The following is a 22,995-nucleotide window of genomic DNA, read 5'->3' on the forward strand; positions in this document are numbered from 1 at the left end:
TTTTATAACAATTTTATTTTTCAGAAAGTCTGATGCTAACCTTTTCAAGAGTACTTTAATTTTTTGTAAGTTCATCATTTATTGATTCAATTGGAACAATTTTTAGTGGGAAACTTTTCTGGGTATGCTGAGTTATTTCACCAGAAGTTATTTTGATGTGCACGCCTCTCATTTCACCATCTTTCAGTGGAGGGAAGTGTCTTTCAGATGTTCTTTATTTTCATTCTCAACGAATACTACATGACCGATTTCTATGTTTTGATATTTTTCTACCAACCTTTGTAAAAGTTAGCTGAGATACTCATTAATCTTTCCTTTAAAGCATCTCTTTATTTTTGTTGATACCTAATCTTTTAGTAAGATTCATCCCATGAAGATGATTTTAATCTGGCACATCCACTTAAAAAATCTTGCCTGTAAACATTGTGTCAAGGAAAGAAGCTCATTTGAATTATCAGATGCATATGTAAGTGGCCCGAGTTCATTGTAGCTTCACTCCTTGCAAAGTCCTTCATAATCCAATGATGAAAATCTTAATACTCTGCTGAGAAGTTTTTTAACCATCTGAATCATTCTTCCCGATAAGCGGCTGCAGGGTGTTTAAAAATCCACTAAATTCTTCTCATAGGTGTCTGCACTTCAGCTGCCTTCCTGTCAGAGGATTACAGGGTCTAAGCAAACAAAAAATTGGGTTGTCAGAGATTTTATCAATTTTAGATGGATACCCCTGTATACTGCACAAGTAAATAGAATTACTTATGGCTTTTTCTTGATTTTTATTGTAAGAAGTCATTCGAGATCAATTTCTATCACCTCAAACATGAGACTGTCTCAAACTCTATTTTCTGATAGTGTAGCTGGTATACTGTATTCATTTAGTTGCACGTTCTTTTGCATCTGATGCATTGAGATCATGTTTTGTAGATTATTTTCCAACTCTTCATTATCCAAAAGTTTTCCCTCAACTTTGACATCTGTGCATGTAATCCAGCATGAGCTAAAACTCAGGTGTAGCTTATTCAATGAGTTTATGCTTACTTTTACTTGGAAGTAATATAAGGTAAACAAAATTTTCCTGCTTCTTTCTTGTGGTCAGTTTAGTTTGAACTCACGAAATATTTTCTTGGTCTTTGAATACATAACTTTATTAAAAAATTTTTATACCTCCAAAGTTATAAGACTCTTACTGCACTAATTTTACTGTAACTTTCTCCACTGTTGATATTTTTGCAAACTTTTAATTCTCCCTTTTCATGTTCTTTATCTTTCATTCGTGCATTTCTAATAAATCCTAATTTCCAAGTTACCATTCTTAAAATTTTCATATATATAACTTGAAAATTTGAGAACATCTAGAAGTTTGTATTTTTTTTTTTTTTTTTTTTTTTTTCCAATTTAATGTCAGTACAGCTTTCCTTTTTCCTGCATCTAATTCTTCATCTGCAGCATCAAGTGAAACAACTTTTTCTTGGTCTGGATTGGACTGGGGCCATGCATTTTTTGGCCTTCTTATCCATTATGGTCCTTCCCACTACCTTCATTCTGTTAGTATAGCTGTAGAACACCTCCTGGAGGGCAAACTGGCAGGATTTCTTACACTGGGAACATGACACCAACCTTCAGTTCTGGTTAAATCTCGAATTTCTTTTGACAGTCGATGAATCAGTCGAGTAGTCTTTCTCAATTTCAATCCCTAGATTCTTCTTAACAAAAGAGGCTAATCTATCTCCATTAAGGCAAGGTAGTAATTCAAATCAATTGTTTAATGGAGTAATTTTGGATTTTGTTTGAAGTAGTTGTACCTTAACATTATTCTCATTTTCACATCATAAATAAACTAAGTCACATATGATTTTTTTGAAGGGAAAAAAAAAAATGCAAACTCTCTGTGAGGCTACTATTCAATGTTATCTTTCTGGGAATTTTTACTGATTCTAATAAAGCTAATTCTTCAAACCGTTTTAAATTTTTTTAAAAAAATGTTTTGGATGTTTAGCATCCTAACTTAATTTAGATTCCCAGCTTTGTACCAACAGCTTTGAAAGAGGTATCAAGGGACAACGAAATCCAGTAGGATTTAATACTCTAAGATAAAAGGTATCTATGTCTTACATGAAGATCTTCCAAGCTCATACTCACATCGCAAGAAAGAATCTTCTTGTTTGTCCCATAGCAGACCTAACACTTTGGTGGGATCTGGATTTTGTGTACATTCTTCATGTAACTGAGTATGTTCCTAGCATCTCAACTCAAATTTAGCTTTATTATTAACGATGTCGTGAAAATACTGAGTTCTTCAGAATCAACATATATAATGTAATTACCCATATGAAATGAAAGCTTCAGAATTTTTGCAGTTTCTTTTTCTGTTGCACAATATCTTACATAAGATTGAACAACTTCATGTAACAAGAAGGAATATGTTACAGTTTATCCAAAACATTACTCAATAATGTTTAAATACTTTCACAGCAGATTTTTTGTCGATTCTGTTCTGCTTTCTTTCCAAATAATGGACTTGCTGCCTATAAGCTGTCGCTAGATGGACATGCATGCATGCATAGGCGCAATCTATAATAATGATGTTTTATGGCCACAATAAAGACATAATAAATTGCTTTGTTAATGCTGTCACCCTGTAAAATGTCCATCAAGGATGGTTGGTGTTTTACACTGCTTTATTGCATTGGTATCGCTATAGTAAAGGAACAGTGTAATATGTCTCATGCAGTTTTTGTGAAAATTGTATTATTATTAAAATTATTTTTAAATGAATGTAGTTTTATGCTGCTGCTATATGGTTACTAATGAAACCTTTGTTCTCTTTTTGACCTGAAAGAAGTATTGTTTTTACAGCCTATGTTTTCATGTAATATATACATATGCTGTTATAAAGTATGTTTTTAGAAGCATGTTATCTAACGACTTTTTATTAAAAATGTATTTCTCAGTAATTATATTGAATTTTTTTTTCTACTGTAAATGTTCTTAATTTTATGTATATTATGTTATTTAATTGTGCAGTTAAGATCAAAAGAAATGCACCATAGTATAGATAAAAATTTGGTCGATTAATATTGTGAAAGGTATCTGGAGCATGGAATTTTATTGCCTTTAGTGTTAAATAAGATTATGTCCCTTTTATCTGACTTGCATTAAAAAAGATATACATTTCAGGTATACCTAAAAATGATTTTTTTCCTGGTCATAGTTTGATTTTTGTGTTTTACATATTGATTTTAAAGAAAAATATATTAATATTTTCAAATTCTCATAAATATTTTGGTTTTTTAGATGAAATAAAAGCTTAAGTTTTTGTAATTGTGAAAAGAATTATTTAGCAATTCTATTTCATATTGTACACTGTTATAAGTTAAAAGCTATCTAACTGTAGAAACACTTGAAATGTGAAAATATATAAAAATTTATTTGTTACTTTAGATTGGCTTTTGTTGAATAAAATATGAAAAGACTGTTCCATTAAAAGGATAAAAAATACTTACGTTACCTCAAAGAAAGAAAGTTAAACTGAGTTTTATACTAAGTCTATAAAAATAAAATATATGTGATTATATTAATGGTCATGGTATATAAAACTATTTAAAAAAAAGTATCTCATTTGGGAGATCACAAACTTTTATTGAGATTTTTAATGATATAGGAATTTTTTTGAAGACATGTAAATTTTCTATTTATCATTAGGTTGGACTTGATCGTCCTGTTTCTGAAACTTATCGAAATTTGCTAGTGAAAATGCCCGATGGTGCAGCCACTTTAGAATCGGCTTATCATGCTATTGAAGATAAAATTCAACAAATGGACACTTATGTTAAAGAATGGCTTCGTTATCAAGCATTATGGGATCTTCAGCCAGAAGCTGTGTACTCAAAGCTTGGTGAAAATATCAGTCGTTGGATGAATACTCTGGTTGAAATTAAGTATGTTATTTATTTCATAGTTTCTCGTAAGTTGTCTGTGTAAGTAACGTATGCCAGTATATGATTAAATATGTTTGTATTTTGTTAGAAAGTCCAGAACAACGTTTGACACAACTGATGTGCGCAAGGAAATTGGACCAATAATCATAGAGTATGCAAAAGTAAGTTAAAAATCTCATCTAAAAGTTTTATATATTTCTTGTATTGTGTGTAATAGTGAACAGTTTAAGAGAAAACTTTTTTTTAGCCTGTGTTATTAGGAAAAATATTTTAAATAAATGCATTCTTAAGAACTTCTTTGAGGAGAATGGCATTAAATTTATTCCATAAGCAGTTCATACTGTGATTTATGTGATATATTATGCACAAAAATTGAAATGTTTTTCCATTGATATTCAGTATAATATTATTAGTATTCTAAAAGTAATTGCATTACTAAGACACAGTAACACGCCGAACAAATACTAATTCAGAAGTTAAACAACATAAATCAGTGTTTATATTTTCAAATTTTCACAGGACTAGTTTTGATGGTTTTACCGAACCACCATCCTCAGCTGGAAAAAAAAAAAAAAAAAAAGCAAATCAAAAGTACATAAATCCAGGTAAAAAGTAGCTAAGGCACTGTGGTATTAAAATCAAGACTATACCTATTTCTCATTGCAGTTTTGGGAAATTTGGTGTTTGTTAGTGAAACCTTCTGTTGGTTGGATGGTTAATTTTTTTTCTTTTTTTGATGTATTATATTTGAATTAAAAATTTCTGGAATTCAAACCAACAATTAAAATATTTTCAGGTTTTTTTTTTTTTTTTTTTTTTTTTTTTTTTACTTTTAAAGTTTATTATATGATGAACAATTAATTTATTTTTCAGACTCGCCATCACACCCTTATTTGATCAACAGTTTGCGTTTGGTGGTTGAGGGATCGGCTCTTCATTCACTTGGGATGTCTTAATGATTTAACCAATCCCCTGAACTTAGAGATGGGATCTTTTACTAATACTATATATTTGGTGGCAGTTTGGGATCTTATCTACTTATTTACTATTTACCTTGCATGGGAATAACCATTTAAAATCTTTGTTTTAAATGTTGAAATAGCAGAAGAGCAATGAGCAGCATTGCCTAAGCTCTTTTCCTTCTTTTTTTTTTTTTTTTTTTTTTTTTTTTTTTTTATAAGAAGGAAGCACCACCATTGTTAAAAATGTTAAATATGATCAATATCTAAATCAAAATAGCATTATATTTACTTGTACTGAAAAAAATAATTTTGTTTGTTCTTGCTAGTTTTAGTAATTAAAGGTATTAAAAAATGTCATCATTACTCTATCACAAAAATTTTCCCAATTTTTTTTTAAAAAAATCCATTGCCAGTGTCCAAATTACCAGTGGAAAATGAACGTCTTACTCTCATGCCATAATGTGCAGCATTAAGTACGTATGGCATTTGGAAGGAGGTTAATTTTTTTAAATATTAAATTTAGGGAAAAAAGTCAACTTCTAGTAGATTATTCAAGCCCAGTATGTGCTTTTGTTAATTATGATTGATTTTTATTTTCTCTGTTCCCAGCATCTCACAACTCGAAAATTAACTGTAGGTTTTATCTAAATAAATATGTTAAGCAGAAAAATTTATTATTTTTTTAAATTTTCATTTTCTTTCTTAAAGTTATTTATTTATTTATGTATTTTTGTTGCAATATTTTTTTCCCTTTTAGGTTCAATCAAAAGTATCATTGAAGTATGATTCTTGGCATAAAGATGTTCTTGGGAAATTTGGATCTCTTTTGGGTAATGAAATGGCTGCTTTTCATACAACTATTTCAAAAGTAAGTTGTGTAAAATAGTTTAAACTTTTCTGTTATGTAATTAAAGTTTTTAATTAGAAATATTTATATTATGTGTATATATTTTCCTTTGTAGTCACGAAGTGATTTGGAACAACAGTCTATTGAAACAGATTCCACATCAGATGCTGTTACATTTATCACTTATGTGCAGTCTTTAAAAAAGAAGATGAAAGTTTGGGATAAAAAAGTTGAGGTATGAAATTCACTTATTTTTTATATATGTATATGGAGGGGAGAGAGAAAATTAACCTGTAGCCTATTTTAAATTTTGTCTCCATTACTATCCATGCATTTATTGTTTAAATTGTATGATAGTCATTATTTTATATAATGCATAAATGCTGTAGTACAATATCATTTTGAAAATCACAGCTTCTTCTCTAAAAAATGTAGCAATAGATTTTTGTGGCATTGTGTATTTGAATGCAGATAGAATAAGAAAATAATATGAGTTGGGTTAAACAACCTGCATTGAAATCAGAGGCCAACTGGTAAAGTTGCTAAATGCTGATAATTCGGTCCAGGGTTTGCTTCCTGGTGAAAAGGCTGACTGCATGAGAGTTTTCATGATTTTCCTCGTGTGTGATATGTATACAAGCCATTTTTTCTTAGAAAGTCCTCCACAACGGCATCACTTCTCTTAGGCAGATAGCCCTCAAGTGCTTTGTCATAAATAATAACTATAATTTAAAAGAAAACAATATAAATAAGTCTGTAAAGTGTAATAATGTGGGAAGGTGTGTTAAAAATCTATTCATGAAACAGCTTTATTCCTTGAGATTTTGATTTAATAGAGCCTTTGATTTCTTGAGATTTTGCTTTGATGTCTTCAAATATTGTTAACCTTTTGGCGACGGCACACCTTTGTTTAAGATGCTCGTGCAGGACGGAAGAGATTCGAAGGCTGTCACCGTACAGGACGGAGGTTTTGCATTGCTAAGCCTAAATTTATAACAAAAATCAGAAAAACAAAAGTTTGGCTTCTAGCATCGTAACTTTTGGTATCATTTTAGATCATTACTTGAGCTCTTATATATGTTAAAATTAGCCCTTAAAACATTTTTTTCTTTATTTTACATGAAAATATACTTAAAAAATTGCTTATCTTCTAAAATAATTTTCGGAAGCGCTATTCAAATTATTCCAAAGTTTTAATTGATAAAATCCATCAATAAAGTTTAAAATTAATAAAGAGAACACAATAAAGACTATTTACAGTAAGAAGTAACAAAATTTAAAATGAAAACGAGTGTGGTAAATCTCGAAGCACAGAGAAGTATCACTTTGTAATTCTTAGAAAAAGTATCACTTTTTATTTCTTTAGAAATTGAATCAGCACTCTCATTTGCATTAGTAAATGGTTCACTAACCATACTAGGGTATTCTTCCTCTGATAAAAAGCGTCTTCCCACCATAATAGACTGGAGGTGAGGCTTTCCTAAATAAAAAAAGAAGTAACGGAAATATATCTGAAGGCAATGTAAAACGTAAAAAAAACTCCGCACAGTAACCCTAAAAGACCGTACATAGTAGAGGAAAAAATAGAATAAAAAAAGGAATTGGATATAAATCAGATACGAGAATGTTTTCATTAGCATGCAGCGATTTAAAGAGCCCACCTCTGTTTACGCTTTCCCTCCGCCCTGCCACCCTTGAACAGCTGATGAGTAAAATACCAAAGTCAAGTAGAATATATCAAACTGAAGGTCAGGAACCTAAAATTGTGTTCATTTCAAAAGTAATGGACACAGGATGCCATCTAGTGGCCTTCAGAAAAACGTTTTACCTTAAAGTGCGTATACACATCACCCGTCCTCTGAATGCAATCTTTACTGATGCGTGGATGAGACGCCTGGCTGTAAGAGACGTTCTTAGGGAATGCGTATATGGGACGCCCATCCTAAAAGCGTTAAGAAATTACTTACATAATTAAATTATGTTTGTTTAGCTTACCAAGAACTCACAATGAAAATTGCTTTTTATCTATATAAATGACCTCTATCTTGCCTGAAAATTACAAGATAATGTTAATTATAACTAAAAAAGTCTCAGAATAAAATGATGTTTCTCAATTTTTGATTTTTCTTCAGTTTTAAAATACTTGTCATCCAAAATAACTTAAGTTCTAATTAATTTTCTGATATTGTGAATAAAATAAAAAGAAAGCACATTGATGTTACATGTGTGATCACTTATATGTCGATTATTTTGGATAAATCATCCCTTAAAATGTATTGCTGGAATGTTATTAAAATATTAAATTAGCTGTTATAAATTGCTGTTTATTCAGTTTTACTAAAAACCTTTCTTTGCTAGTTATCTGCAGGTGATCTCATAAATTTAGTATTAAAACAAACTTTAAAAAAAAAAAAAAAAAAAAAAAAAAAAAATCTATACAGCAAAGTCCGTAATCCGGACTCATCGGAACTTCGGCGATTCCGGATCAGGCTTTTTTCCGGATTAAAGATCATCAATTTAAATCTGGTAAGATGGCATGTAGAAAATGTATAATTAAAAATATGAAACCTTAATTTATGAAATAAAGAGCAAGTATTATCTAAAGGGTATCAAAATTTAAAAAAAAAAAGCTTAATATTTTTTTGTTTACTTTATTAAACATTTCTTTCAATGTAAGTTGTTTAAGTTGCTTCGTTTTTTGTGCTAATACTTTCTCTTTAATTCTATAAACAGACATAATTTCTTGTTCTGTTACAAAGTTCCACTGTTCAAGTCCTGTAATTGCTGTGTCGAGAATACCGACTAACTCGTAAATCGAAATGTTTTCATTTTCAATAACCTGTCTGTCACTTTCTTCACTATCGGAAGCGATATTTTCTGGATCTAGAACCATACTACAGATTTCGCCGTCCATTAATTGATTGATGATTGGAGCATTGTGTCATATACAGTTGACTCTCCAATGTCATACTCCTCTCATAATTCTGAGACGGATATGCCTTTATCCATTTTTTGCAGCAATTCCACTTTTTGTTTGATGGACATCGAAACATGCTTTCTCTTTGTAGATCCTTTGGCTGCTCCAGAATTGGAAACTGTTTTTGACATAATCAAAAGTTCAAGCTTAATGTTTATAAAATTGCTCTAACAATCTGCAAAAAGTGATAAGCCGGATCTAATTAGAAGATTAAGAAACAGTGCAATCTGGAACATTAACTGAAATGTCTTAGAATCAGTAAAGATAATTTTAGCCTAGCTTATACTGTTATACATTAAATGTACATACATAAAGCATACAAAAAAAAAAAGTTTGTGGCTTTGAGGTCCAGATTATAGATCATTCCGGATAATGGACATCCAGATTATGGACTTTGTACTGTCTATAAAAGGCAATTTTAAACAGTTCTTTTCTTTTTATTTTATTAGGAAATTGAAACCATTAAATATTTAACTTGAAATGTACCACTGATAATTTTCAAAACTTGTTTAGTTTTTTAAAAATAATTTAGCAGTTTTTCTGGATGTATTTTATTAAACAGTTATCTTGAAACATATTGTTTCTTCGTAACTCAAATTGTATTTCTAAATTATGTATTTAAGAAAGAAAAGATTTCTGCAAAAGATGTCATTTCTGTAAAATCAAAGATAAAAATTTGAAACTATGGTTAGAAAAATATGGGCATATTTTATCCATTACAGTCAAAAGTCGTTAATTCGGACACCCGTAATCCGGAATGATCTATAATCCGGACCTCAAAGCTAAAATCTTTCTGCGCATGCGCCGCATTGACGCATGCGCATAGGCGTTTTACTCGTGCGCGCAAGACATTTACGACTGGCATATGCATCTGCGCAAGTGCAGAATACGTTTTCGCGTGCGTGTTTAATGTATAACGGACGGTAAAAGCTAAAATTATCTAATTATCTATTTCAGTTATTGTTGATAATTGCGTTGTTCCTTAATCTTCAAATTGGATCCGGCTTATTATTTTTTGCAGACTGTAAGAGCAATTTTCTAAAAGTAAGCTTGAACTTTCGATTATGTCAAATAGAATTTCCGATGCTGGAGCTCCCAAAGGATCTAGAAAACGAAAGTATGTTTCGATGTCCATCAAACAAAAAACGAATTGCTACAAAAAATGGATAAAAGCATATCCTTTGTTTATCTAACCGTTCCGAAATCTGTTTATCAATTTCACGCTGCTCTGCGCAGGGGGGGGGCACGTCGCGGCGCGCAATGAACTGGAAGTTGATCTGTCAACACTATCGTTATCTTCAGGGCAGATGTTTTTATTTTAGTCGGCTTATAATTCCTTACTAAATGTAGTATTTAATTTCGATGTACTCCGTCTTTGATATGATTTAAATCAAATTCCTCGTCATTATAAATATCACGAATACAAATCACATAGTTTTCTGGTTGCAATTTTCTAATTTCGGCTATGAGTAAGGTATGCTTTACGCATCCGCGCGTTAAAAGAAATGTTTAATAAAGTAAACAAATAAATATTAGGCTTCTTTTTTGGTAAATTTGGATACCCTTTAGATCATAATTGCTCATTATTTTATAAATTACGGTTTCATATTTTTAATTTTATAATTTCTGCATGCCATCTTACCAGATTTAAACTGATGATCTATAATCCGGAAAAATCGATAATCCGGAATCGCCGAAGTCCCGACGAGTCCGGATTAAAGACTTTTGACTGTATCTGTTATTCCCACTTCACAGTATTCAGACTTAATTAAATTAGTTTCTTCAACTTAGTAGTGAATAATTAAGACAATCCTATTATTTTTAAGAAGCTATATTTATTTGTATGTAAGTTATAAAATATTGCAAAAATGCAATAATAGAATTGTTTGTTTGTAGTTCCTCTAAAATCTTAGGAAATACTTTTAAAGCCATTGTTATTTAAGAGAATACATTTGGTGGAAATTGCTGTTTAGTAGTTCGTATAATGTTTTTTTAATGAACTTCTTACTGCAACTTGATTTTTTTTTAACTTTTCTTCATGTTTAACATTAATACAAGCTGGTTCTCCTTAAAAAATCCTCCATGAAAGCGCATCCTCTTAGACAGATAGCCCTCATGTGCTTTGCTATAGCCAAATAGCATAACCTAACCATGATTTTGAAGCTAGACTAGCTGGAAAACTTTGCTCTCTTCCCTCTAAGTTTGGACTCTGCTTCTTTTGGCAATTAACAAAAATACAACTAACTATGCAGTGACTCTAGAACCATTAAGACATACTAAGAGTATGCAATTCACTTCCATCTGAATCTTAATGTTTTTGTTATTTTTTTATGTTATGTTCATAAAGTAAATATTTTTAAAAATTATTTAACTGATCATTATCATGGATGAAAATTCTCTTACATGTTACAGTAGATTATTTTTTTCTTTACTTTCAAGAAAATTTCTGCTTTCTTTACAGCTGTACAAAGAAGGTCAAAGAATTCTTGAGAGGCAACGATTCCAGTTTCCAAATTCTTGGCTCCATGTTGATAATGTGGAAGGAGAATGGTCAGCATTTAATGAAATCATTCGTCGAAAAGATTGTGCAATACAAGTTCAAGTAGCAAGTTTGCAAGTTAAGATAGTGGCTGAAGATAAAGCTGTTGAAGCTCGTACAAATGATGTGCTAGTTGAGTGGGAAAAATCAAAACCAGTTGAAGTAAGTATAAGGAGTATTTAGTAGGCAAGATTTTCTTTATTATTTTATATTTACTTGTGCACGTCATAAAATCTTAATCCTTTTCTTACAGAATGAATAAATATGGTTGCTGATTTTTTTTAAATATAAAATTTTATTTTCTATTTCCTATATATATATATATATATTTAAGTTTCCTTGAACTCATATGTCTGTATTAATGTCTGAAAACAAATGTAGAGTTAAAGATGATTTTATTTTTGATTCAATCCAATTTTTTTTTTTTTTTTTTTTTTTTTTTTTTTTTTTTTTTGTTTGTTTGTTTGTTTGTTTGTTTTTTGTTATTTGCTTTGAAATTTTAACCAGTTGCACCTTTCTGAATTTAGCACTTTTAAAACTTTAATCTGCTATCCTTGAAAGGTGATTCTCAATTGCAGATATATTGTGCCAACTAGTGTGACAACTGAGAAGTGACATGAGGAATTTTTTTCTCCTTGAATTGTGAATTGAGATCCAACAATTTAAGTCTGAATAAAGTTAGGGGAAATAATGCACTTCAAGAAAGAAGAGATGGGGAAAACTGCATCTGTTGGGCGTTATGGAAACCAATTTCTGAACTGTAAATTTTACACTGCAACATGTATATATATATATATATATATATATATATATTATTTCCTAAACAGTATTGATTAATTGATTATATTATCTCCTAAGTTTAATTAAAGTAGAATTATTTTAAAAGTGTGCATCCATACTGGTAAGTTATATTTTGAAAGATGTTTTGAAGTAATTTGAAAGCAAAATGTTAATAATGTTTTAACAGGGACTGGAGTTAAATCATCACGAAGAATAATATTACAATTGTAAAAGTAAAAATTAAAACATGTAATTATTGTCATTGATCGGAAATTAGTTGACTTTTCAAAAAAATCATATTTTTGAAATACATTTGTTACTTATAAATGGTTTAGTTTATTACTGTTTATTGATTTTCAGACTAATTAATAACATAATCTTCCAAACAGAAATTATGCTTTGGGGTACGTAGAAAGTAGAAATCATGCAGTATTGCCGTATGGTTATTTGAATTTTCAGGAAGTATTGTAACTAGAGCTAATGGTTTTAAGGGTAGGGGAATTCAGAGGTAATTCTTAAAGAAAGCACCCTAACTGCAACAGTACATTGAGTAGTGATTGAAAGATGACACATGAGTCAGTAAAGTAATGGTAAAAACTATGCAATAAAGAATCCTAGTGGTTTTGAGCAGAAATTTTTGTTTCAACAGTTTGTAAAACATTACAGTACCCATTATTTCTGTGCAAAATTATAAGTTTCATAAGGTAACCCAATTCATATTTGTCAAAATGTAAGAAAAAAAAACTTTTTAATTTTTTTAGGGTTCTCTCCGACCTCAAGAAGCAATGGGTCACCTTTCAATTTTTGAATCAAAATTCAGTCGGCTGAAAGAAGATAGAGATAATGTAATGCGTGCTAAAGAAGCACTGGAACTGCAAGAACCAGGTTTGGATCTGTGATGTTCTAAAATTGTTCAAAGCTTTTTAAATTGGCCAAGTGTATTACATTATTTAGTGAAGTATGAAGCTTTTTGATTGTTAGTTAATGTAGCAAAAATGAGTGTGTAAGAAATAATTACTCTGAAATAGGTTATTTGAAATGTATTATCGTATCTTCTATCACAGTATAAGTTTAGGATGTTTTTATTTCTTAAATCAATATTATTTATTTATTTTAAACAAAGGTATCCTTAGTGCAACTGATGAACGACTTCAGGTTGCATTAGAAGAATTACAAGATTTGAAAGGTGTCTGGTCAGAGCTTGCCAAAATATGGGATCAGATAGATCAAATGAAGGAACAGTCATGGCTATCAGTGCAGCCAAGAAAAGTAAAGTTTAATTTATTATTTAATGAATACTAATTTTGAAAGCACTTTTAGAGGATTATGTTTATGGGATATTTTGGTACATAGAATCTTAAGATTTTGAATAATTATGTAAACTTTTGTAATTGAAGAAAATAATAATAATTTTATCGTAATAACTTATGATGAAAATACTAATGAAGTGTGTCCATTTCAATAGATCTTTTTTGTACTTGATATAAATAAGTGTAGGATTTTGTATTGCATAAATTGTAAATATTATTCTGGGAAAAAAAATTCTGTAATATATGAGTTTAGAAAAATTATAGCTGGTTAACATTTAGTTCTGTAAAAAAATTATCTTATTATACTGCAGTCATTATATGCAATGCCAAAGTGATTGCTAAATGTATTACTCTAATAGTTACTGTAATTAATACGCCTGTATAAGGTGAATATTTATGCATAATTATTGTTATATTTGTATATATGTGTGTGAGTTATAAGATACACATATCAGCTTGGTCTTTCCACATATTTTTAGCTGAGACAACATCTTGATGGATTATTAAACCAACTTAAAGAGCTTCCTGCAAGATTACGGCAATATGCTTCATATGAATATGTCAAGAGGACGCTACAAAATTTTACAAAGGTATGATTAATATTGACTGCACATTGATTTTTCAAAAGCTGTTTAATAAAACTGAACAAATTTATTTGGGGGTTACATGTAGCATTATAAATTATTAGTACAAAACTGAGTACCAAATATGAATGTATGCAAAACAAACTGTATTTTGAAACAAATAAAATTGAAATAATATTTGTGAGAATTTTGGAAGAAGAATGAGTATCTCTGAAAGAAAAATAGACTTCTGACTTTAAGTAAAAAGGTTTTAAAGGCTCTCAGTAAAAAGGTTAATTTTAATTTGGGTGATTATCTGTGAAATCCAAAGCTTATCTAAAATACCCTATGTAGGTGTTAGGTGCCATCTTGCATGTATTCTTGGACACAAATCTTCTGTCAAACACATGTTAAGGAATACATCCATTGATCATTTTTCCTTCTCAAGTTTCACATCTGCACTGACAAAATGCTGGCAGGAAATTTTTCTGTTTTTAGTTCTCTCCAGATGTAATTAATGCGTTCAGAATCATGTTAAACCAACTGTTTTCTTATGTGCTAAGTGAAACACATGGCACAATGGTCCTTTTCTTCAAGTCTTTTGTAAATATTTGTTATAATATAAAAGATTCAATACTTTCAAATGGTAATTTATACCTTAGAAAACTGTTTTAATGTAATAAAACAATGAATTTCAGAACTTTGCAAGAAAATGTATTATTGTATGCATACGCATTTATGATAGATTGAATGCATATGGAGCTGATGATATCTTGGTAAAATTTATTTTTACAAAAGAAACATTTTACTGTTCTTGAACTTTTCTCACAAAGTACACTGCAGCTTTTCTCAGTATGACAGAGCACAATCAGTAATTACTACTTTAAATTACTAAGAACATGTAAACACAAGACAGTATAAAACTCTTCAGTGTGCATGCTCTCACTGTTATCTTTCAATACTCTGAGCTAAACTCTGAACTCAACTTTTTCCAGTCTTACATAGCTTTGCCCCATCTGCCGAGAAATTTCCAGTGCCTTTGATTTCTTGAAATTGTTGGAAGGCATACACACAGTTACATAGGGCCAGATACAATTAGTTACACAGGGATCAAACCAATTAGTTACACAGGGATCAAACCAATTAGTTACATAAGTGTAAAACCAAAATATTGCCAAGTTTGATGACTTATCATCAAATTTGGCAACAAAAATGAAGTCACTGAAACTGTTTCCACCTTAGTATTAAATGGACTTATCCTTGTAACCTTATTTTTTCATCTGAGCTTCACATTCTTGATGCCTTTCATGTTGCATTATATGAAAGATACTGGAATTTACATATAATGTGATTAAAATGATTTACATATCGCATGTTCACGAGTACCATGTGTCACCGAATAAGATGCTCACCTGATTTTTTCGATGCACCAAAAAAGAAAAAAATCTCCGCGAATATGGGGCGCATGTTTTCATCAAGCCCTGAAAGCTTAATTTACAGAAAAAATCTTTTTTCTGGATTATGAGCATTATGAAACAAAAAAATATGATACCGATCGACAGTTATTGGGAAAGGAATCTGAGCTACCACCTGCAGCTTTTGCAGCTCCTGCCTAAGTGTGTAACAACACATGCCAGTATCATTTTAATGGAAAGGAATAAATCGGTTAGCAGAAACGACAGAAAGAAAAAATTGCTAATTTAAATATGTGCAATTTTATTCATTATAGCTACAGTCAGAAACAATCATCACCGTAAGTATGGATTCCCAAGTGAAATTTCCACAAGTCCCAACGTGATCCTTTAAAATCTACTGGCAATCTAACAAAGGCAGAGTCCCAAGTGATCCTTTAAAATCTACCGGTAATCTAACAAAGGCAGATAACTTACCACACCATGACACTTCTCATTTTTTTAGTCTGGAAACTTAATGTAGATTGCCAATATTCCTAGCCTTCTGCACTGCTGTCATCGCTGATACTTTATGAAATATTGATATTCTCATCTTCCTCATCATCCCACACCGCCCATGCTATTCGACATTCCATACTTTTTCAAGCTCTTAACAACAAGTTCTTGTGAAATTTCATCCCAGGTGGCTTTTATCAATGCACAGATTTGAATTATTTCAGGCTTCTTGATGCGACCAGTCAGTGTCTGTGTGTGATTTACAGTGCCCATCCATTCCGTGTACATTCTTTTTAGTGCTGCTGACAATGTTAGGCCTAAAAATCCAAGTTCGGTGTAAACCATTCAGAGAATAACAGTTTGGTGATAGTAACTGTATACCAACCTTACAAATCTCTGGCCAGGATTTATTATTTAAGAGGATATAGTAGTATCATATAACGTTATATCTTCTGGGCATACCATAGCTTCAAAAAGAAATAATTTATAGCAGCCAACTTGCATTTACCTGGCCTATATTGTTTTTTTCGAGTAAGCTACACACCTCGATTTTTCTGATTACAATTATAAAAAAAAAAATCTGCTGATGGTATTCGTGAACATGCTGTATATGCACAATTTGTAACAATACTTTATGCAGGGCACTTGAATGATATCATGCCATTATTTATATGTTCGAAACAGACTGAGTGATTTGGATTGGGTAATAATGAGTATATATTTTTTTCTCATTCTCTCTCTCTCTCTCTCTTTTTTTTTTTTTTTTTTTTTTTAAGATAGATTATTTTATTGAATGTGATTATAAATAACTTTGGATACCATTGCATTTAAGTTGTTATTTGATAGTGATTAAAAGTAAGGGTGCTATATAGTTCCCTTTAACTACCAATTATCATACAAGATATATATTTAATTCTTAAAAATAAATATTGTCTGAAATGGGATATATATCTTTCAGAATGATTGATACTTTCTTTCTTTGTATTTGATTACATTTAAATTGCACTATTTTACTTTTTAAAAATTAATTTTTGTTCATCCAAGATATTGCTATCAAAAATTATTGTAATTCAATTCAATCCAATAAGCCTGGATAAGTGTCAGGTCTCTGTATGCCAGATCCATTAAAAAATTAAGATCCAAAATGTTGATATGGTATTACGCATGCTTGCATTATGTTTAATTTTGTTTTAGTGATGTGAGGATTTTGCTTGCATTGAATGAACAGAGGATTGGTTTTATATGCTGCACTAGATGCACACTTACTTGAGAATATAACCATTTACTTTGATAGAAAAGCTGGAATTGTTACCCCTAAACATTTACAGGCTTCTATATTTATGTTTGCACGTTGCAGCGTGATTTCTGAAGTAAAGCTAGACAAAAATCTTTCATGTGGTTGAATGTTGTCGGTAATAATGCATCATTTTTGTGTATAAATGATCTCTATTGGGAATTCCCCGGTCTGAGCTTTACTGGTATTTTCCTTGACATCCTATAGAATTTCATATTTTATGCAGTCAAAATGTACAATGATGTAATTTTATCTAGGGCATAAAGTTCTCTAAATGTTCATATGTATCAAGGAATTTTCAAAATTCAGAATATTTTTGGTATTTCCATGCTATTTTCGTCTTGCATATAAATTGCCTTAGTATGAATTTTAAACTTGTTGTGGTATTTTAATTTTTTTTGTATTAATTTTTTGTATTTTAATTATTATATATTATTTTTTGTATTTTAATTTTTTTTGTATTTTGTATTTTAATTTTTTTGCTAGTTTTATGTGTTTGGAATTAAATGCATAAATTACTATGTTATGGATATGTGTTTACAGAATTACATTAGAATATATTTTAATTTAAAAAAATCAATTTTGGTAGGTTAACATGTTGATAGTTGAACTGAAATCTGATGCACTAAAGGAAAGACACTGGAAACAACTGATGAAACAGCTGAGAGTGAACTGGGTGCTTTCTGATCTAACACTAGGTCAAGTATGGGATATAGATCTGCAGAGAAATGAATCCATTATCAAAGGCGTCATATTAGTAGCGCAAGGAGAAATGGCCTTGGAAGAATTTCTGAAGCAGGTTTAGATTTTACTTATCTTCTTTTCCAAATTAATAATTTGTAAAGTGTAATTTGTGTTGCTTTTCTTTCTTTTTAAAAAAAATATTTTAAATTATATTTTTTGTTAAAGGGTAAAATAATGCTGTTTGATTAAGTTTATTTTTAAATAAGATTCAATTCAATTCAATTAAAGATTTAATTTCATTTAGGTGAGAGAAGCATGGCAAAATTATGAATTGGATCTTGTCAGTTATCAAAACAAATGCCGTTTAATTAAAGGGTGGGATGATCTATTTACAAAAGTAAAGGAACACATAAATTCAGTTGCTGCTATGAAGTTATCCCCATATTATAAGGTATGTTGTGTATTTATTTCTTCATTGATTGAAGTTTTTGATTAAAAATAAAAATACTAACTGAAAACATTTAAAAAAAATGAACTGTGTGTTGAAACTTATAATTTTATTCATTTTATGTGTAGGAGTTTGAGGAAGATGCATTAGCATGGGAAGAAAAATTAAATCGCATCAATGCTTTATTTGATGTCTGGATTGATGTTCAGAGACGTTGGGTTTACTTGGAAGGCATTTTTTCTGGTAGTGCTGATATTCAGACCCTCCTTCCTGTTGAGACTTCACGATTTCAAAGGTATATGTGTGTGTGGTGCAGAATAATTTCAACTTATCTTCCTTGACTGTAAGATAACTTTTTTTTTTTTAATTAATTTAGCTACTATATATGAACAAATTACAAAAAGTAAATGTTTGCATTGCAAATAGAGTTAAAAATTTTAGATACACCGTATTTACTCATGTATTTCCCATCTAGCCTTTTCAATATATAGAATTTAATATTACCTCTTAGGAATAGTATTTCAATATTATTGTAATTTAAATAAAGTAAATTAAATTAATATGCACCTAAATTCATGTTTGTTATGAACTTTAGAAACATTCTATGTCGCATTCATTAAGGAACTGTTTAGTGAACATATCCTGTAAATTTCTTGTTTCTATGTTGCTTCATTCTCAAATTAGACACAAAAAACATGCTGTTCCTTGGAGGCAGCGTATTCCTTGAAACATGCTGGATACAGTGTGTTTCAGAATCTTCATGTAATTTTGCTAGATCTGAAATAAAATGTAAATTTTTGATTTTTAAATATTGTCTTTAATTTGTGTTTTTTTTAATTTTTTTTTTAAGTATCAGTGCTGAATTTTTAACTCTAATGAAAAAAGTCACCAAATCACCTCTTGTCATGGATGTTTTGAACATTCCTGGAGTTCAGCGTTCGTTAGAAAGACTGGCTGATTTGTTAGGAAAGATCCAAAAGGCTTTGGGAGAGTACTTAGAAAGAGAAAGGTCTTCCTTTCCCAGGTAATTAATTTGATATTATTATATTTTTCTGAATGTATTCTTAATCTAAACAAATAATGATTTTATTCTATTTTTCATCGTTAATACAGAATAATTTAAGTAAAGGATACTTTTGTTTATGTCAAGTTACTTACAGTTAGTAGATTATTTTTTAATAGTGGTGGTTTATTATAGAATAGAATAAATAATCCTTTATCATTATATAACTATGAGAGTGAATAGATACAATCAATATTGTTGCATCTGTTTGTTGCAAGTTTATATCTGTAAATATTTACATTATTTTTTGTACTGCATTATTATATTATTTGTTCATTAGTTTTGTGTTTGTGGCCACATTTGTTATGTGTATGTTTGTTTCTAATATGAAATTGTTGATTTTGTTTGTCTGAGAATGGGTAACATTCAGAATGTAAAAATAACATAAGTAAAATGAGGTAATGCAACAAATCATGCTTAGATGCAACAAATCTTTCCTGAATTTTCTGGAAGCTAGTGTCTATATACACTACATGACATTGAAAATGCAGCACCAAGAAAGAATGGCCGGAATGTGTTGAAACTCAGCAGAGAGAGAGCAAACAGAGAGATGAAACAATGAACAATAAAATAACGTAAGTGAAACGAGATAATGCAACAAATCATGCTTTGATGCAACAAATCTTTCCTGAATTTTCTCGAAGCTAGTGTCTATATACACTATGCGACATTGAAAATGCAGCACCAAGAAGGAATGGTCAGAATGTATTGAAACTCAGCAAACAGAGAGATGAAACAATGAACAATAAATGATCTTTATTTCAAAATGATAAGCATAATACAGAGTGAGAACAGCATCAGCTTAATATATTGTAGGACCACCTTGGACAGTGATACACGAAGCAACATGTCTAGGTACAAAGTCAGTGAGACTATGGATGGTGTCCTGGGGAATGGCTCTCCATTCCATGTCAACAATTTGCCACAGTTCATCTTCTGAATGTGGCAATGGCAGGGCCTGCAAATGGTGCCCAATCTCTAATCGTATCCCAGATTTGTTCGATTGGTGAAAGATCAGGAGAGAATAGTGGCCAGGGAAGCATCTGTACAGCTTGCAGGGCATGTTGGCCAATCCGAGCAGCATATAGTTGGGCATTATCCTGCTGATAAAGGACATTGGGCATTCCCTGAAAGTAGAGGAGTGTCACCGGCCGCAGCGTATCATCCACATATCGTTGGGTCTTCATAGTGCCCTGAATACAAACTAGAGGTGACCTGGAATCATATGTAATTTCATTCCAAACCATGGTGCGACGTTGTCATGCATTGGGGCATTCCATAATTGCTGCCGGATTGGACCTGTCTCCATATCCATGCCACACTCATACGCGTCAACTATCATTGGAGAAACAGAAGTGTGACTCATCTGAGAACACGACCTGTGCCTTTCCGTTGTCCATATCACTCGAGCCAGATATTAGCAGGATGTGGGTTCAGTTCGCGAGACTGTGTATAGGAAATTCTAAAGATATGCTCATTTTAAAATTATTTTGTGATATTGCTGTTGAATTGAATTTTATGGGTTAAGTGCAAAGAACATGATATTTAATAAATAAAGATAGCAAAAATAACGTTAAAGAAAGCCTCCTTTGGGCAAAATGTAAAACCTGAAAGCTTTCAGAGTTTTTTTTTTTTTTTTTTTTTGGTAAAGGTGCTGAACTCTCATGACTTGGGCTGGCTGAACTGTGAATAATTCCATTTGTAATTCTTTATATATGTTAGTGGCATGAGTTCTTTCTTTGTCTTGGAAATCAACTAAATATTAAAGATACAAACACTTTTTAAAATATTGTCATCTAGTTTAATTTATTACAAAATGCCTTATTTCTGATTCTGCTAGAGTCATTTGAAGCAGAAAATGTTTATGCTTGAGAAATATCTTCCATTCCAGTATGACATAGCTATTATACACATGTATAACAAAAACTAATATTTAAAAATATAGATAATAATATAGCATCACCATATGCTAAAAAATAAAGTGTTAAGTTTTTAAAATTTTGTTTAAATAATTTAAATATATTTATTAATATGATAATTTTCTGCTTTTTCAAGCCTAGTAGAGAATTTTGGTTATACAGTTGATGTGAAATTAATTCTAATTCCCTCTAAAACTAAAATTAAAATGGGATTAAATTATAATTACACTCTAATGAGGCTTCAAACCATATAAGAATAATAAATGATAATAAATTGATAAATATAATGATAAAAATGAATTTCTGAGAATTATTTTTGTACGTTGAAATATTTGTGTTCTAAGTATATGTGTGTGAATGAATAATTATGCATTAAAATTTTATTCTCTGATGTTTTTTCAAATTACTTTAAAACAACAACAACAGAATTTTATTTATTTATTTTTTTAATTGTAGAATTGCATTATGAATGTTTTTCTTTTCGTCCTAGGTTTTATTTTGTGGGTGATGAAGATTTACTTGAAATTATTGGAAACAGTAAAAATATTCCCAGACTACAGAAGCATTTCAAGAAAATGTTTGCTGGTGTTGCTGCTATTATATTAGATGAAGATGATACAGTTGTTACAGGAATAGCATCCAAAGAAGGAGAAGAAGTAATATATCAAAATTGATTTAATGTTATATTTAGTATATTTTATTGCGTAAAATATTTTGCATTAATATAATAGTGATCAACTGCTTTTGTGACCAAATCCTGCGATCATCAAACTGTAAAACACCCAAAGAACTTTTCATTCCTGCAAATTGTACTACTACTCAAACCATTGAATCATATGGTAAGATATTGAAACTAATATAACATGTGACTATATAACGTGAATACCACACCATAAATGTCTGCATGTTATCTTGCAGATGCACGGTAGAGATTCATTAATAAAAGTAATGACTCTTTTTTGGTATGCTTTATGATATTCATGATGTGTACAGCTGAATGACTCTTAGACCCCCTCTTAAGTGCTAGTCTTACTTTTGTTTTGTAAAATTGGAATCAATTTAATGAAGCTAAAAAATTTAATGCCTTGTTAAATTAATGGAATTATTTTTGTTTATGTATTCTTAACTGTTTATAATTGTTTTCATAATTAAAAATAGTATTTTGGTCACATCATCTAAGAACTAACTACTAAAAGGAGCAGATCATATGTTATATCATTATATCAGTATATTTTCCCAAATGATGTAAATTGAAATAATTTGTTTTAAATTTAACAAGTGTGTACTTGATTAAATAATATGTTATATTTGTATGGATTTTATATATGTAATTTTAAGTTTTGATACTTGTGGATTATCTGAAAGTTGGAGCTATGGTAGGTGGCACTAATTTATAACATAATAAATATCTGTTTACCAATAAATATCATGTCCTTAAACTTTATGTAGCATAAGAATCAATTACTTGCAATCAGTAATATTCCTAAATTTTTGCAATAAACCATTAGATAAAATATGAAGTTACATGCCAAGAAATGATGAGCTCAAAATGCAGAGCAATGAAACAGTGTATTCCGTGATGAACTACATTTTTCTTATAGTTTGGTTATTAAATTGCATAAGATGCATAAGATTATTTAAAATTTAAATTGCATAAGATTATTTATCAAAGATAATAAGTAAAAATAAGTTAGCCAGATCACTGCTAGAATTATTTCTCAGAAATTGAGGTAATTGATACGCAGATCATCTGCCTAAGTTATC

The 22,995-nt window shown here is 30.3% G+C and overlaps 1 protein-coding gene across 2 annotated transcripts in view; it reads left to right on the plus strand.

Moving 5' to 3' along the window:
• Positions 1-22,995, plus strand: part of Dhc64C (dynein heavy chain, cytoplasmic) — a 289,295-nt gene that overhangs the window by 83,543 nt on the left and 182,757 nt on the right. For both annotated transcript variants that reach the window (XM_085817195.1, XM_085817194.1), the window contains exons 19-31: positions 3,703-3,938; positions 4,027-4,099; positions 5,658-5,768; positions 5,863-5,982; positions 11,186-11,425; positions 12,805-12,928; positions 13,167-13,312; positions 13,833-13,943; positions 17,707-17,916; positions 18,106-18,252; positions 18,378-18,544; positions 19,100-19,273; positions 21,722-21,887. In XM_085817195.1, the coding sequence (XP_085673321.1) occupies positions 3,703-3,938; positions 4,027-4,099; positions 5,658-5,768; positions 5,863-5,982; positions 11,186-11,425; positions 12,805-12,928; positions 13,167-13,312; positions 13,833-13,943; positions 17,707-17,916; positions 18,106-18,252; positions 18,378-18,544; positions 19,100-19,273; positions 21,722-21,887 (2,025 nt within the window). The remainder of the gene's footprint in view (positions 1-3,702; positions 3,939-4,026; positions 4,100-5,657; positions 5,769-5,862; positions 5,983-11,185; positions 11,426-12,804; positions 12,929-13,166; positions 13,313-13,832; positions 13,944-17,706; positions 17,917-18,105; positions 18,253-18,377; positions 18,545-19,099; positions 19,274-21,721; positions 21,888-22,995) is intronic.

This window comes from Stegodyphus dumicola, chromosome 5, assembly GCF_044657685.1.
Source record: "Stegodyphus dumicola isolate Sdum_Otavi_A_Nest chromosome 5, ASM4465768v1".
Lineage (NCBI taxonomy): Eukaryota > Metazoa > Arthropoda > Arachnida > Araneae > Eresidae > Stegodyphus > Stegodyphus dumicola.